The sequence below is a fragment of the Oryzias latipes genome, chromosome 18, assembly GCF_002234675.1.
Source record: "Oryzias latipes chromosome 18, ASM223467v1".
NCBI lineage: Eukaryota > Metazoa > Chordata > Actinopteri > Beloniformes > Adrianichthyidae > Oryzias > Oryzias latipes.
In genome coordinates this window covers 7270293-7287582 of record NC_019876.2, presented here as the reverse complement: position 1 = coordinate 7287582, position 17290 = coordinate 7270293, and the positions used below count along the sequence as shown (strand labels likewise).

The 17290-nt window shown below is 35.6% G+C and overlaps 1 protein-coding gene across 1 annotated transcript in view; it reads left to right on the top strand.

Moving 5' to 3' along the window:
* Positions 1 to 17290, top strand: part of LOC101161675 — a 317233-nt gene that overhangs the window by 254337 nt on the left and 45606 nt on the right. The window contains exons 25-27 of the mRNA XM_023965784.1: positions 374 to 628; positions 928 to 1380; positions 1589 to 1840. Of these exons, the coding sequence (XP_023821552.1) occupies positions 374 to 628; positions 928 to 1380; positions 1589 to 1840 (960 nt within the window). The remainder of the gene's footprint in view (positions 1 to 373; positions 629 to 927; positions 1381 to 1588; positions 1841 to 17290) is intronic.

The window sequence follows — 17290 nt, the reverse complement described above, 5'->3', positions numbered from 1 at the left end:
ATTAACTATGAGTATTTATATCTGTCAACCAAATTTTCTCTTGCAAAGTCCAGATGAACCTTGTTGAGGGATGAACCAAAGCAAAATGGTTCATGCTAACATAGAACAGTAGCTATGGCTTAATCCTGTCATGTGTGCAGTTTCTAGAAGGTTTCACATGAATCTCCAGGAGTTCTGTCATATGTTTCTGAAATATGAAACTTTCCTTAAAAAAAGACTCTATGACTTGCTAGCATTGTTGCATACTTATGCATGCAGACAACATCCTGTAGAACATTTAACCAACCTTTAGCATCATGTCTTTGTTGCAGAATCATTGCAATTACACACATTTTTTGGGGATTTTATTTTATTTACTGACTTTGTCTTTCAGCTCCTCCAAACCTACAAACACTCAGTTTACTTGGAACAAGTTTCAACAGCTTCACTCTGCAGTGGAGTAAAGTGAACAATGCCAGTTATGTCCTGGAGTATAATAATGGACGAAGGATCATTCCTGCATCAGATGGAGATGGACCAGTCACTTACACTGTCTCATCTCTCAGTGCTGGCACTTATTACTCATTCAATCTCTACTCTGTGTTTGAGAATGCCAGAAGTAATCAAGTGTATCTATATGCTTTTACTGGTAAGATGTTTCACTTATAATAATATAAATAAATATGTTCCATTTGAAAAACACCATTTCAGAAATGTTTTTGGAACTGTCTCAGGAAAATATTGTCCTAAATGGTTTCTAAGTTACCTTATAATGCATAGTGCACCTCATAATGATTACTTTTGTTTCAATAATGTGACTTTAGATGATGTTGATTTTAAGATCTGACTAAATTAAAAACCTGTTTTCCGTGTATAATGTAATGCTAAACATTTTTTCATTTAATAATGTATAAAAGTATTGTCTTTCCTTTTTCTTTTTAAATATAGATCAACAAAATATTTTATGTGGACAGACCTTTTGTCCTCCAGGCCAGGACTGTGTCATCATCAATGGAACAGCTCAGTGTGGTGAAGCCTGTCAACATTACACTGAACTGAATGATAACTGGCTTTCTGAAAATAATATAAATGGAAATTCATACTGTAGAGGATACTACTCCTCCCCTGAAGGCTGGTATCGTATGTTTGTGGGACAAACCAGCGCTCAGATTCCTGAAACTTGTGTACAAGACAGCAGATGCAGCAGTTATAACCGTTTTCAGATGAGACAACCTCATCCAACTCAATACAACCAAACTGTAACACGCCCTTTGTGTTATAGTTATGGTAGTTACTGCTGCTCCTACACATCAGACATTATCAAGGTCAAACTCTGTTATGGAGATTTCTATGTCTACAAACTTCAGACACTCCCAGGATGCAACACTGCATATTGTGCAGGTACTGCTGTGTTACTAAGCTGCTTAGTGTTTCATTTCTATGAATAGTGTTTTACTTAGTCCAAGAACAGAAAAAGACAAAATAAATTTCTTCATCTCATTTTTATTTATAAGATTTTTGTATGTTCAAATAATGATAGAGTTAGATTGCAAAAAAATATGTTAACCTTCCATTTCTTTAAGTGTATAATATATTTTTCCTGTTTCAGTTCCAAAGCACAGCTTCAGAGCAGCTGATCAAAATGAAACCAGCATCACTCTACGGTGGAACAAAGTCAACAACAGTGTCAGCTTTGTTCTCCTGTTTAATGGCACAGAAACAAACATCAGTGCTCCAGCTGCAGATGACTCTGTAACTTACACAGTGTCATCTCTGACTGCTGCAACTAAATACACATTCACTCTCTTCTCTGTGTTTGACAATGTCACAAGCAGTGGAATCAGCATTGATGCAGTCACTGGTGAGACTTGATATCTGAACTAACTTTACTAATAGCAGTTTGTAAATTTGCCCCAATTGTTTTGGCTACTAAAGAATTGTTGTGAATAATGTACTGTTCTCAGAATCTTATCTTTCACTCTCATCTTGTTTTTCTTCTTCAGCTCCACCAAATGCAGAAATATTCAGTTTAATTAACAAAAATGACACCAGTGTCACTCTGCAGTGGAGTAAGGCAAAATACAGTGGTTATTTTCTTGATGCTGATTATCAAGACAGGATCTTTGCTGCATCAGATGCTGATGGACCAACAGTCTTTACAGTCTCCTCTCTCTATCCTGGCTTTAATTACACATTCACTCTTTTCTCTGTATTTGAGAACACCAGAAGCAGTGGAGTTCAACTGACCGTCATTACCGGTAAGAAAATCTGCTTTACCTGCTTGGAAGGTGATCAAAAGATGTCTAACAAATGTTTAATTTGGTTTCTTATTTAGAGTATTACATTGTTGACGTATTCAAAAATGAATTACCAGTGATTTTGATCTTTACATAAAAAGATTCTTACTCACTACTAACATCAAATTCCAATCATTATTTTCCACTTTCTGCATTCTTCCTGAAAAACAGCAAATATCTGGGACTATTTTCTTTTGACGAACTAAGGCCACACTTGCATATCTAACTCAACTTTATTTTAAAAATATTTTATGAAAAAAGATCGTAAATACAGGACTACATTTGAAATGTGACGGGCAAATAAAGTTACACCTTTAACATCAACTTACAGGTGTAAATATACATATAGTGGCGTGAGAGCAATATGTCTAAAACTTAAAGACAACTTGAGTCATTTGCCTTCATTGGATTTGTCATAGCTTTCCTCTAAGTCAGGGTTTGGCAAACCTTTTACTCGAGAGTCACAAAGAAATCTAAATTTAACTTGCAGGCCGGACCAGGAGCAAAAGCGTGAAGTGTTTGGTAATCCACCTCAAAAGAGAAAGAAATAACACTGAATTTGGACAAAAACATGCTTTAACTTTAATTGAAATTTGGTATATGTATAGAAAAACATCACATTTAGCGGATTTATTTTAGTGCTGATTGCACAAATAGGTTGATTTCCCTTCAGGGAAAAGAGCAAACTTAGAGAAATGTTGCGTTTAAGTGTTTTTGGAATGATCAGGAAAATGCCAGTCCAACTCTGAAAACACATTTTAAAAAAAAATCTTCAACCATCACATCAATGCAGAATAACTTTCTTCACATTAACTGGGGTCAATTTATTTGTAGTGCAACATTTATGGGCAGACACCAGAATTACAGTGAAAATAAAACAATAAGGGTTAAAAATATAAGTTATTCCAGTTTGGGGGACCAGATTCAGTACAGATACAGGTCGCTGTTTTCCAACCCTGCTCTAAGTACTTTTAGGTACTAAGTAATTGTGAGTCATCCTTTGCAATACCTTTTCAGTAATTTTGTCAGTCCTTTGCTTTTAGGAATTTAGCTCTGCAGCTTCAATCACAACTTTCAGGATGCCTCTTTGACCTCTTTCTAAATTTTAGTTATCTCCAAACTCGTTGGCAAGTTCTCATACATGTAATTTCTTTGGAGGTTTTTTTCACCCATAATTCAAAGTAACATTGTCGTGCTTTTTTTTGTCAAAATTCAAATGAAATTGCAAAACAGCGCCCTCACTGGTATAATGCATTTTCAATTGCAAAAGCATGGCACAATATTTGTGTCAAAATTCAAATTGAAATGCAAACTGTCAGATGATCATCAGGGTGGCGCCTAAGACCTTCCCATATTGAATTGTTAATTGCAAATTGAATTGTCAATTGAGAATTCTATTTTACTTTGACTTATGGGATAGAGAAAAAACTTCCATAAAATACATTAATTTCATTCAGGAATATCAAAACTCCATCTACCTTCTTCTGACTTAACTCTTCTGCTCCTAGGAACCAAATCTAAAACTGCATAATGATCACTACCAAATTTTACCTTCCATATCTTCCATTCAAATTGTGCTGTTTGTTTTTTAAACTGGTGTCAGATCTGGTGGTAAAGTATAAGATAACTTTTGTGTAAATTAATTTGTGTCCTTCTCTGCATCTCTTTTATTTCCTCTCCACAATCTACTTCCTGCATTGAAGCATCAACGCATGATACTTAATTCTGTTCTCTGATTTGTTGTATTTGGATCCTCACTAGATTTCCTGCATATGAACTACTTTTATTGATCTCTACAGTTGTATCCTAATCTCGGTTTTTATGTTAATAGTTCCAAAGATCTGATCGATTATTTTCCTTTACTTTAGTGTTTTGTTAGTGTTGAGTTCTGTTGAGGCCACTACTAAGTACAACAACGAACTTCTTTAAATGTACTAATTTCATGTATTTTTATTTCTTGCATGCAAACAAAAAAGACCATCGACATCTTCCTTGTGGAGAGACATTTTGTGCTCCTGACCTGAACTGCTTCATTAATAATGGAAGTGCTCAGTGTGTCGACCCCTGTGAGCACTACACTGCACTGAGTGTCTGGAGCCCCGTAAATGGATGTGGTGGAAGTATTATCCAAGGAGGCTGGTACAGCTTCTTTTTGGGACAAACCAGAGCACGCATCACTGAAACATGTGAAGACACATGTGGGACGTCTTATTACTATAAACTGTCAGAACCTCATCCCACTGAGTACAATCAATCTGTAGCACTGCCTGTGTGTTATAGCAACACTGGAAACTGCTGCTACGATAGTCCATATTTCATCAAGGCCAAACTCTGTTACGGAGACTTCTACGTCTACAAACTTTTTGATTTAAATTCATGCTATTATCCATATTGTGCAGGTAATGTTTTTTCTAATTCATCATCAAACTTGTTTACTTCCTGCTACTCTCAATACTACTGTAATGACATTTAAAGCAAAACTGTATTTTTACAAAGTAGAAGAAAAAGCTACACAACCATTTCATTGGATTTGTTCTTAAACTTTTTTACTGGCTGCTCAACCAAATGGTAGAGCAAAAACTGAAAACATATTTTTAAAAACATTGATTGTGTGTATTATTCACCCAAGCCTATAAGCATATATTATTTTAAATTAAAGATTTTTAAACTTGATTTGGTTTTTAATGGTTAAAATCTACTATAAATCTTTTTTTTTTTTAAAACAACAGCAAACTTGTAGTTTTTTTTAACACACTATGTTCTAAGATGTGCCTGTTTGTGCTTGTTTTTCAGTTCCTAATCACAGTTTTCGAGTATCAAGACAAACTGAGACCAGCATCACTCTGCAGTGGGATAATGTAAATAACAACAATGTCAGCTTCATCTTAGAGTTTAATGGAACAGAAACAAACATCAGTGGACCAAATGGAGATGGACAAATATTTTACACAATCACATCCCTGACTGCTGGAACTAAATATACATTCACTATCTTTTCTGTGATTGAGAACGTCAGAGGCAGTCCTATCAAAATGACTGTAGTTACTGGTAAGATGATTAATATATGTATTAGAACTAAAGGGGAAGGGGGGGTGATGCTGTCATGGGGGATTGAACATGCTTGTAATGGACATAGTTGGTTTTAGGAGCAGGACCAAAGATAGATAGTTAGTTAGTCTTTGTAAATAAATGGGAAAAAAATCTGTAGTTATGAGATTCTTCTATACCAGAAAAATATAGTGACTTAGAACAATAGAGAGAAGAGGATTAGATTTAGTAAAAGCATTGATGTCTTAAAATGACCAGAGCATTTGAACTAAACCTTGTCTTTTGTTCTTTCAGCTCCTCAGAATCCCCAAAATATCAGGCAAACAACACAGAATGAGAGCAGCATCACTCTGCAGTGGAACAAAGTGAACAACATCAGCTTTGTTCTTCAGCTTGATGGCACAGAAACCAGCATCACTGCCACAGATGGAGATGGACCAGTAACTTACACATTCTCATCCCTGACGGCTCAGACTAAATACACGGTTATTCTCTTCTCTGTGTTGGAGAACGTCAGAAGTAGCGGACAAAAACTCACAGTGGTCACTGGTAAGAATATAATGCTTCACATCAGAACTGCTTCACCTTTGTATCCTTTTGAAATTTGTGATTTGTCAGTTTAAAAAAGATGACGTCACAATATGTGATTGGCTGTCCGTTGGTCCGATGTCGTGTCAGATAGTGATTGGTCTGGAGAAATTACAATGCTACCATAGAAGAAGAAATGATTAGGTCTGTTGTCAAAACAAACAGAGCTCCGGCGTAGAGCGGGATAATCTTCAAAAAGAGCTTTTATTATTGTTATGATTATTATTAAGTGCATGTTCGCTTCCTGTTTTTTAAATCCATGCGCCCAGTGCTTTATTATTGGCAGAACGGACCCGATAGAAGGGTTAGGATTAGGTTAATATGTGCTAATAACATTTAACTTAAACTGGAATAACATCAGCCTTTATTCGTCTGGACCCGACTGGTAACACAAACTCACATGACGGTTTGCATGGATTCCAAGGACTAACGCACACATCGTCCCAAAGCCGCTACTCTGCTTGGAGATACAAATCTCCCAGGAGACTCGGTTCTCCTGATTCCTGCAGCTCACTCACACAAAGCAACCAAATGGACTGCGGTCCGAACCCTTCTCCGGACCGCACACTGTAACAAAGCAGCCTCCCTGCCTGTGAACACGAAGCTACCAGACTCCAGCTGCTCTGCTCAGAGACACGGTGTTGAGCAGCAGGTTCATTCTAACAGCCACAGATCTTTTTATAAAGTGGGTTGTGGCAAAAATTCTCCATAAACATTACAAAGAATAATGTCAGACACAACTTATGAACGAAAAGAACTTTAACTCCACTATATGGTTTTCCATGATCTTTTATATCAGTGTTTTTCAACCAGTGCGCCGTGGGAGATGGTCAGGTGTGCCGTGGGAATTGCCCTCATTAACTGATCTAAAAACATTTCCATCTCCAGGATTTCAGCTCTCTGTTCATCCAAACAGGCCCTGATAAAACAATGAGGAGTTAGGAATATAAAAGATCGTAAAATACTTTTTCTTTGCGTTTATTTTATTTTATTAAAGACCTTTTGATAAGAATGAAGGTACCGAAACAAAATTCAGTTGTGACTCTATTGGGGTGCGCCTGAGGAGAGTCTCGTCTGGGGAGTAATTCAGTATAGAACTGCCACTGGTAACATCTTCCTTTCTGTTTCAGCTCCTCCAAATGCCAAAAACTGTAAAGCATCAGGACAGAATGAGACGAGCATCACTCTGCAGTGGGATAAAGTGAACACCAATGTCAGCTTTGTTCTTCAGTTTAACGGCACAGAGACAAACATCAGTGCTCCATCTGGAGATGCAGTGATCCACCACACCGTCTCATCTCTCACTGCTGGAACTAAATACACATTCACTCTGTTCTCTGTGTTTGAGAACGTCAGAAGTACTGGAGTGAACATCACTGCAGCAACCGGTAGGATTTTTAACTTTTTTATCTTCTTAATCTGTAAAACATTCTAAGAATAGACATTTTTACTTTAAAAAATTAAATCAGGGGTCGGCAATATGTCAGTGTCTGTTTCGTGAGCGCGTCTTTGAGTGGGAAAAGTATGAAGCTAATCCACTGGCTGTTGCACACATTTATGACTCCACAGCTGTTGTTTTTTTTGGTCATATTTCTGGTGTTGCTGCAGCCAACATTTATGAAGTTAGAAGTTCAGTTTGTTGAAAGGTAAACAATCAAAGTCAGATTAAACCCTGACTTTCTTAATATTCTGCCAAATGTCAATATAAAATGTAAACAACTTTCAAAATAAATAATACAGCTGATCACCAAATGAAAAAAATGAATAATGAAGCCGTCCAATTGAAGAATGATTATGTTATTATAATACCACACTAATGTAAAAGTAAAACTTTAAATGCAATAAAAGCATCATCACAGAATGAACTTACATGACGTTACTCAGGACCTGACTCATAATGTAACAAAAGATGAATAAACCAAAGTACGTACATTTTTTTCATGTTAATAGTTGTAAAGTTCTTAAAAATATTGATGGTATTTTATTCTGATCTGTACAATCCTATTGCCGTACTTTTTGTTCCAAACACGCATAGTTAGAATATTATTTCAACTTAGATCTATTTTCTTTGAGCAATATTATCATAAAAGCCATTTTATGACTTAATGCCTGAATATGTTTAAAAATAAATTTGACCTGCTGTTTGGCAATCAAATAACATTTCAGATCTATTGGAAATATGTTTGTATTTCTTTGTATTAAAGTTTGTGTTATAGTTGTTGATGGCACAGTTGTTAAGGAGAAAACTTTGATTTGAAACTTCCTGTCATAAACTCTGCTGACCCCTGCTTTAAATGAATAGTAGCCACTTTCTAAATGCAAAAACAGCAAACTATATTTGGCTTTGTGAAACCCTGTTCTGCAGTTAAATTATTGGATCTTGTGTGACACCAGTAAAAGTTTTAACATTTTTTCCTTTTTTCTCCGTCTTTTTATTTCCACACTCAACTCTACAAAAACACCCTCAACAACCAAAGGGCCTAGTAAGTCAATCCTTTCTCTGAATCTTTCTTTTTTAATGTGTCTTGTCATACATGTCTCCCTTGTTAAAATAATTTGTTTGGTATTTTGTAAAATTTCTGACCTACAAAGATCTTTTTTGTGTGTTAATCAGACTATGTCGTTGGACTGGACATGGGATTTAGGTCTTTTGGTGCAATGACTGAAGCTGAAGTGCAGACAGCCATTGAAGAGGTAACACTTCCATTTATATTTTTTAAAACCGCTACCAATGGATAGTAATTAATATATATTACCCAATTTCCCAAGCTGGGATCAATTAAGTGTCTTTATCTTTATCTTATTTATTAATGTCTCATATTTGATATTATTCACTATTAGTATTCAAATTGTGTGTCTGTGTGTTTTCTGAGTTGTTTTTTCTGTGTGTGTGTAGTTTCTTCAAACATATGGACTTTCACAAAATGTGTTGTCTATAAAAGTTAAACCTGTGCAACCGTGAGACAACAGGAAGAGGATTTTCCTTCAAGACAACAAAACCTGGAGAGTAAATGGAACAAAAATTTAAGCAGTTAGGGAATAAAAACTTTTTGACTTTATTTCTGTACATTGAGACACCTTATATAAAAAGACTCAATAAATAGATTGTGTAAATAATGTCAAGTGCTGCAGAAATAAAGCTGATTGAAGCTCTTAATGTCAAACCTATACTTCCTTTTTATGATAAATACTAAAGCCTCCTTTTACTAAAGTTATAGCTTCTTTGTGACTTTACTATGTTCTTGTTTATTTTTTAACATTTTTATATTTTTGTTAAAAAAAAACTTCAATGTAAATTTAGCCATAAAACACACAGAGGAATGACTGCCATTATAAAGGGGTTTTCCTTAAGACAATATTTTAATCCTTTCCTGATTTTCCAGTTGATTAAAAACATAGTAATATGTTTAATATAAGGTGTATCAGTTTTATTGTAACAATGTATATTAATGTTCATATTGGTTATAACATTTTTCCCCTTTAAATGCATTTTATTGTTCGTTTGGGTTTGGATTTTTTTCATAAATTTCCATCTGCAGAATTTTGGTGTAAACTATTATTAAAAATACTAAATAAAATTGTTTTAGAGAAACAAACTCAACTTTTTGCTTTTTTGTTTTAGCTCATTACGCTTCTATTGTTTGGTTAGATGAAACTTTAATTGATGTATCTGAAAAAGGATTTTTTGTTTAATTAATTGTTTTCAGTTCAAATCAACTTTAGCTTGACCTTAAGAACAAAATAGGACTTTTATTTTAATTTTATGTGGGGTACAATAATGAAATATTTTTCTTTTTACAGTTAAAAATAAGTATCAATGAATTCTTTTTTGTCCTGTATTTTTCAATAGCAGAAAAAGATTAGACATGTTTGTCTTTTTATTATGAAAGCCCATTGGAGAAGATGCAAAAAGTCTTCAAAAAAAGAAATAAAGAGCTAAAACTTTTTTGGCTACATAAAGTGAGGGTGAAGCGTTTTTAACGTCACTCGTATCAGAACTGCAAACATCAAAAAGAAGGGCATAGCTAATGTCAGAGGACTAAATAATTACTGTAGAGTTAATGCAAAAATTAATGTTGAGTGGAGTTTACTTATTTGGAATGCAGTCTAATTTTGTAATGCAATGTAAAGTAAAATAGGTAAAATCTGAGGACAGGACCATACCCCTGCCTCCTGAGACCTGAAACCCGCTCCTCCACAGCTATACAGGTCAAAGACACCAAATAATAAGAGGATTTAGGGATAATCACATTTTTGTTTCAATGTCTGATAAAAATAATTTTAAAAAAAACTTTGTAAATATTTGTAAAATCAGTATAATTAGTTCGTGGCATTTCACCAATCCACTGAAAGGGCAGTGTGTCCCTGTTTGACAGCTTCCTGTCTCTCTGTCTCCCTCTCCTGGTCACTGCTGCTAGTGCTGTCCTGTTCCATTCCACTGTTTCCCCTGGTTTTTGTTTCTACAGGTGTTGAGGATGAGGGCGGAGCATCCTGACACACCTGAAACTCATAACTTCTCCAGCAATAGCTATTTTATTTAAAACAGTAAAAAATGTAGTTATAATTTCTTTAACTGCAATTTTAATGTCCAAATGTAAGCTCTTACTAGAAAAGTTGGCTATTTGTGCATGTGCCTAACATTGTTTACACTAGGTATATAAATACTAAAATGTCTGAAGTGACAAATTCAATTCATTTGAGACTAACTTGAATACTTAGCTTTTTGTCTCAGTATTTTGGACTTGCAAAATTAATATATCAAAATATAAATAACCTTATTCCATGCTAATCTACGAATAAAAAAACTGACAAAAATGACTTAGATCAAAATTTTGATACCAAATAAATTATTACATGAAATTCTCTATACTTGTATATTTGCATGTTGGTAAAGTGAGTGGACTCTGCCTGGACAGGAAGAGAAGTTTACAGGAAAGTGTAAAGTTTTTCTGCTAAACGTATCATTACTTGTGTAATCCCACAATTCATGTGGCTTACTGCTCTAAAATAATTTAGTTTTAGTTCAGTCATTTAACAATATTCTCCAAGGAGTTCAGAATTAAGTTTATTTTATATTACATTTTAGCTTTCAATGTTTTTTTTATAATTTATGTCACGTTTTGAAAATATCCACTTTGTATTTGTAAAATCTGCTGGTTGTTTTTGATATTTGATGTCTGATTCTCTTGTAGCTAGTGGAAAATTATGATGGAAAATTATGGATGTGTTGTGTAGGGCTCTAGCAGTAATTCATAAAGGAATACCCAGTGTTTTTTTTTGTTGTTGTTTTTTTTTTTGCTTCAGCAGATACTCAGTTTCATTCAGAGAAAAGGCTCAAAGTTTAAAACAGAAAAGCCAAGAACACATTCTTTTAATTTCTCTATTTAGGGACAAAAGCTGCGTTTTAAGTTGACAGTTGGGGCTATGTTTTTGATGAGTTTATTCAGTCTGTCGGCATCTTTTGCTTTGATGCCAGCACACTACAGCAAAGAGGATGGTCCTCGCCATGACAGACTGGTAAAACGTGAAGCATCCTGCTGCAGACATTGAAGTACCTGAATCCAGATGGACGCCCAGGAACTTGTAGGACGAGACAATTTCTACATCCGTCCCACTGATACAGACTGGGGAGGGCGGGAACTTTCTCCTACTGAAGTCTATTACTATCTCTGTAGTCTTGGCCACGTTCAGCTGCAGGTAATTTTACGCAGACCACCTGACTAAACTCTCCACGAGGCTCCCGTCCATTTTCCACACACCCTACAACAGCAGTGTCGTCAGAGTACTTCTGAAGGATACATAGCTCAGAGTGGTACTGGAAGTCAGCTGTGTAGGTGGTGAATAGGAAGGGGGGTAGCATGGTTCCTGGAGGGGCTCCAGTGTTGCTCATCAGGGTGTCAGACACACAGCTCTGCAGTCTCACAAACTGTGGTCGACCTGTCAGGTAGTCCTCAATCCATGAGACCAGGGGGGCATCTGCCTGCATCTTCTCTAACTTCTCCCTCATCAGTCTCAGCTGGATGGTGTTGAAGGCTGAAGAGAAGTCAAAGAACATGATCCTCACTGTGGTGTTCGGCTTTTCCAGGGAGGAGTAAGCAGGTATATCAGTGCATCATCCACTCCAGCCTTGGATTGGTATGCAAACTGCAAAGGATCTTGGAAGGGGCTCAGAAGGGGTCTGAGGTGTGACAGCACCAGCTACTCCATGACCTTCATAATAGGGGAGGTCAGTGCTATAGGCCTGTAATCACCAGGGCACACAGGATGGTTCCTTTTTGGCACCGGGACGAGGCAGGAAGTCTTCCATAGCACTGGAATCCTCTGAAGGTGAAGGCTCAGGTTGTACAGGTGTGGGAGTACACCACATAGCTGGCTGGAACAGTTCTTAAGTACCCGAGGACTGATGCCATCAGGTCCAGCAGCCTTTTACTGGTTGAGCCTCCCCAGCTCTCTTCTCACCTGAATGGATGTGATGAACAGTCCAGTCTGGGGGATGGAGGCCATTGTAGATTCTGTGTGAGATGTCAACTGACGACACACTGTCCTTAGCAGATAAGGAAAGAATGCTGTTTGAACTGAAAACATCCCCAAAAGGTTCATTATGCGACGCCCCTAGAATACTTTTCAACTTTGTTCTGCTACATCCTACTTGGATTCTTAATAAAAGAAGCACGAGATGAAGCAGTCCTTTGAGAGAGACAAGGATGATGGGAGTCCTCCATCACACTTGAATTCTTCTTCCTTGTGCACAGAAACATACGTGTCGTGGTTTCTTATTGTGTTTTTCTTTATTGTCAGTTATCTAAGATTGCTTTTAGCACAAAAGCAGTCAGACCAGTTGAACATTGTGTGGGTGTAGACTGTCCATCCATCACTGAGCTGCTTCCCCATCATGGGAAGGTTTCTGTTCCAACAATCTGTCTGCCATGTGTTGAAGTTCAAAGAGCATTCTTTATTCAAGTGTCAATCGTTTTCTTTCTAGATTTTGGTTCAACCTGATTCAGTCGTGGGTTTCACTGAGCAAAACCTGAGGAGATAAAAAGATTAGCTCAACAAATGAGGCAGCACCAATTTCAAGTCATCTTGAAAACATGTCCTACTTGATAATCAACATTTACTAGAACTCTTACTTCCTAACTACTAGTTACTAATAATTTAAAGAAACTGAGGGGGACAGCAGCAGGAACAGAGTTGTTGTATGTTTTAACAAAACTATCTTTTGTAAAACTAGATTTTTTTCTTTACTACTGCAACAATGACACTTTGCGTTTTCTATTAAAAGCAGAGCAGACCAACAAATATTCATCTCAGCACGGATTCAAACACTTTGATATATAAGTAAGAAAACACTGTTTTATTATTTAATTAATTATGGCTTTAGCTCAGGCTAATATCTGCTTCATAGCCTCCGTGTTCACTGAGCGTTTTTCTGCTGCAATAAAAAAGGTTTTACATCTCACTTTTCTCTGAAGTATCCTGTGTTTATAGGACATAAATGTAGGTTTGTATTCTGATCTGTCTTTTGAATTTGACATGCAGACAGGCACTGAACGCTGTGATTTGGAAGGAACACGGCTAGCATGTTCAATGGAATGTTTTCAAGTTTCCATGAAATAATTTCAAAGATGTTTAACAAAGTTGGCACTAAAAACATGCAGAGGATTTGGAACCTGATTTGCTCACATTGAAGGTTGAAGGTTTTACCTTCATTCTAAAATTGAAGGTAAAATGAATGAAATGAAGCCTTAAAGAGAAAGTAAAAGCGTTGCTCATTGTTGAATATCAGTAAATGCTGCACAAACAAAACACAATGCTGGTGGTTGTGCAACCAGGATTTAAGCAAGGTTGAAGGAAAAGATATGCAGCTGAAGGCACAAAAATTTAGCTGTTGAATTCCTTTTTCAAATCCTCTTTTGTTGCCTGGATTTTCAGTTCAAGTTGAAAAGAAAAAAAAAAGATGATTTCTGTGACTTTAAACGTGGAGTCGTTGTTGGTGCCAGACGGCCTTGTCTGAGTATTTCAAAAACTGCTGATCTGCTGGGATTTTCACCCGGAACCATCTGTAGTGTTTACAGGGAATGGTCCCAAAATCAGAACAAATCAAGTCAGAGTCAGTTCTGTTGGCGGCAGAAATGTCTGGTTGATGCCAGAGGTCAGAGGAGAACGGCCAGACACCTTTCACTTGTTTAATGAAAAGTAACAAAATAAAAAATGCAATAGGAATGTATGAATGTTTTTGAATAGAAAATAACAAAAGCACAAGAAATAAACTATCTCACAGTTTGACAAATGTAATGCCGTTTCAACAGATATTGTCAGTACACCTGCATACAGATTAAATATTATAGTGATCATCACTAAAACTGGTTAGGCCTGTAAAACACATACTAGAAAGTTTGCTTGCATGATAAGGTTGGCTGCTTCTTGATTGTTTGGAATGTGCTCTTCGGTTTTTTGTTCAGTTCTGTTTTCTTTGTTGTTGTAATCTTCTGTTTTTGACCTTTTTTCTGTCCTTGTTTCACAGTTTGTCCAAGTTTAAGTTTGTTTATTGAAGTATTAGAATTCTTACACCAAGCCTTTTGCAGATTGGATCTGTACACCACCCGTTTGTGACAGTATTTTTCGCACTTTTTCCAACCAAATCTCTCCATCTTCTTGCAGTGGAAGTACATTTTATACATAGATCTTGTGTTTAGCTTCAACATGAGGGTTCATGGTATTTAGTCTGGCTGTCAAGTAACAGTGCAAACTGTCATAACAAATGAGAATCAGCAAGAAAAGCAGAAAATACAAAAGGTCTAAAATTCAAAAGATAAAGTGAAAACTAAAGATGTAAAAAAATGTTTAAATGTAATTAAAATGATGTTTTTGTATTTCTTACCCATTCTGGCAGAAGGGCTACATAGGTTTAGTTGTCAAACAGTTAATAGAAAACTTAATCCACATTTTCTTAAAGGGAAAAAAAACACCATTTAAGCACTTGGACAGAAATAAATATTTAAAAACAAAATAATAAATTATAAAATTATAGCTGTTTTAATAGAAAGACTCGCATTTTTCATACAGTTTGCAGAGAAATATGCAGATAAACTTTTCAGCTACACAGCAGTTTCAAATAATAAAGACAAATTAAAATGACAGACAAAAACATTTAAATACAGTATGATCAAAGTATTAATGATATTAATTTTTAACAAATCCAAAATAAAATTGCAGGCAAAGAGCTGTCATTTTGAATAGTTTTTAATGTTTTAAATACAGTTAAGATGCACATAAACTAATTTAAATGCCTCTTAAGGCTAAAAGTTCAATCCAACTCCATTAAATTTAAAAAGAAATAAATAAAACACAAAAAACTGACAGTAGATCTTTTTTTTGTTTAGTCTCTTATTTTCACATTTTTCTTGTACCTCAACTGGTCATCAATCCAATTTAACTCACTCAGAGTTTTTGGTGCTTAGTCACTGTTCTTACCGCTGGCATTTAACCCATTCATGCCTGAATTTATTTCCAATTATATAAGACAATATTCTTCTTTTTTTTTCTTTTTTTTAAGCTGACAGCTTTTGGCAATAAATGGTGAAGGACCCAAAATGCAGGAGACTGGACTTATGGTAAAAACTCAAAGATTTAGCAAATAAAGTTAAACATCTAAAACCCAACAGACTAAAGGGAAAAAACGTAATGAAAAGCAGTTGACCTAACCAGGATGAACAGAAAACCAGATACTTAAACAGACTGAAGATGATAAGCTGAATGAAGACAGCTGGGAATCATTAACCTGAAACTGGTGCGATTGACAAGGTGACAACTGAAAACAGAACATGTATGCTAAATGCCAAACCAAAGTTCTCAGTTTTGTGAGTTATTGTGTTTTTCTGTTTTCTATCAAAATACCTCAAAGCAACGCAACCAAACTGAAAAATATGCCCTTCAATGCTGCTGTTATCTGTTTTATGCTAGTAAAAGCAAAATGGAGAACTTTTTTGGAGAGCTCATAACCTGTCAAAAATACAAAATAATAGATCAGTCAGTTTAAATACAAAGATTTACAAACAAGGAGAAGCACAGCAGACAGATTCAACTCCACATTTTAAATCTCAGTTGACATCAAAGTAGAGAGTAGCTGATCAAGTTTGGTACATTAAGGTCACAGCTAAAGAACTTTATTATGTATTACTTTGAAAGAGAAGAAAACTTTTATCAAAACAAGCTGTCAAAGTTATTTAACTTTCTTTTTCAAGCGTTAAGGTGTGCCTTTCTCATTGAATTATCTAATTAGACTGTAACGTCTTTATGGACTAAAGAATGCTCCAACCTGTCAAGTCACATGGTTTACAGATCAGCTGGTAAAAGATCAAGTGGTAAAAGTGATCAAGAAGCACTTTACTGAGGAGTTTTTGCATAAATTTAGCATTAAAATTGTTAACCCTTTGAGAACAAATGTGTCTGAAACAGTTATTGAAACAATCAGAAGAGTTACTGAGCACCAAAAACTCTGAGTGGGTTCAGTTGGATTGCTGGCCAGTTAAAAGATGAGACCTGAAGCCATCTTGAACAGTGATGTTCTTTGAAGTAGTATTTTACGTTAATAGCGACACACACCTCATAAATACAAAGTAATTTAATAACCATTATCTGGCTAAATTCTCAATGACTGAGTTCTTATTCTAAGACTAGAAAATAACTGCAGATTGTCTTTCTGACTAAGAATTATTGTCTGTTTTTAAACTAAAAACTAGTCTTCTTTATCTGCATGCATCTCTGCACACTGCATAAAAACTTCAGAGTTTTTAAATAAAAACACCCACATTATCCCTGGCTTGCATTAAATAGAAAAGCTTGGACTCGATAACAGAGGTGTCCAACTGCAGTCTCAGACAGTTGGTGTCCTGTTTGTTTTTTTAGAAACCTGCCCACCCACTTCTTGTTGTCCGGAACAATTTGTGTTTTGTCAATTATAGAAGTTCAAAGCAGAATATATTATTGATATATTATTTTTAATATTTTACTAAACTATACAGAACATCAGCCCTTGAATAAAGTTTTGACAGATGTGGATTAAAGGGTTTCAATTACTAAATGTCTCGATGTGTAGATTTCTTTAAATGTAAATCTATAGTCTTTATCACTTCCTCTTTTAACTGTTATGTTTGCTGGACCGTGGAACACATCAGAAAAATGTTCTAAAGTGACAATGTGGTGTTATGCATTAGTAGAAGAAAGAGTTTGCTGCACTTTAGAAAGCAAAAGTAAAAAGATTTTTTTTTTTGCTGTTCAGACTGGATTGAACACATTCCTGTCAAAACAAACAGGAGTCATTGTTTTGGGATGCTCCTATAGAGAGAGATAGCATAAACTTGGCCCCGCCCCAAACA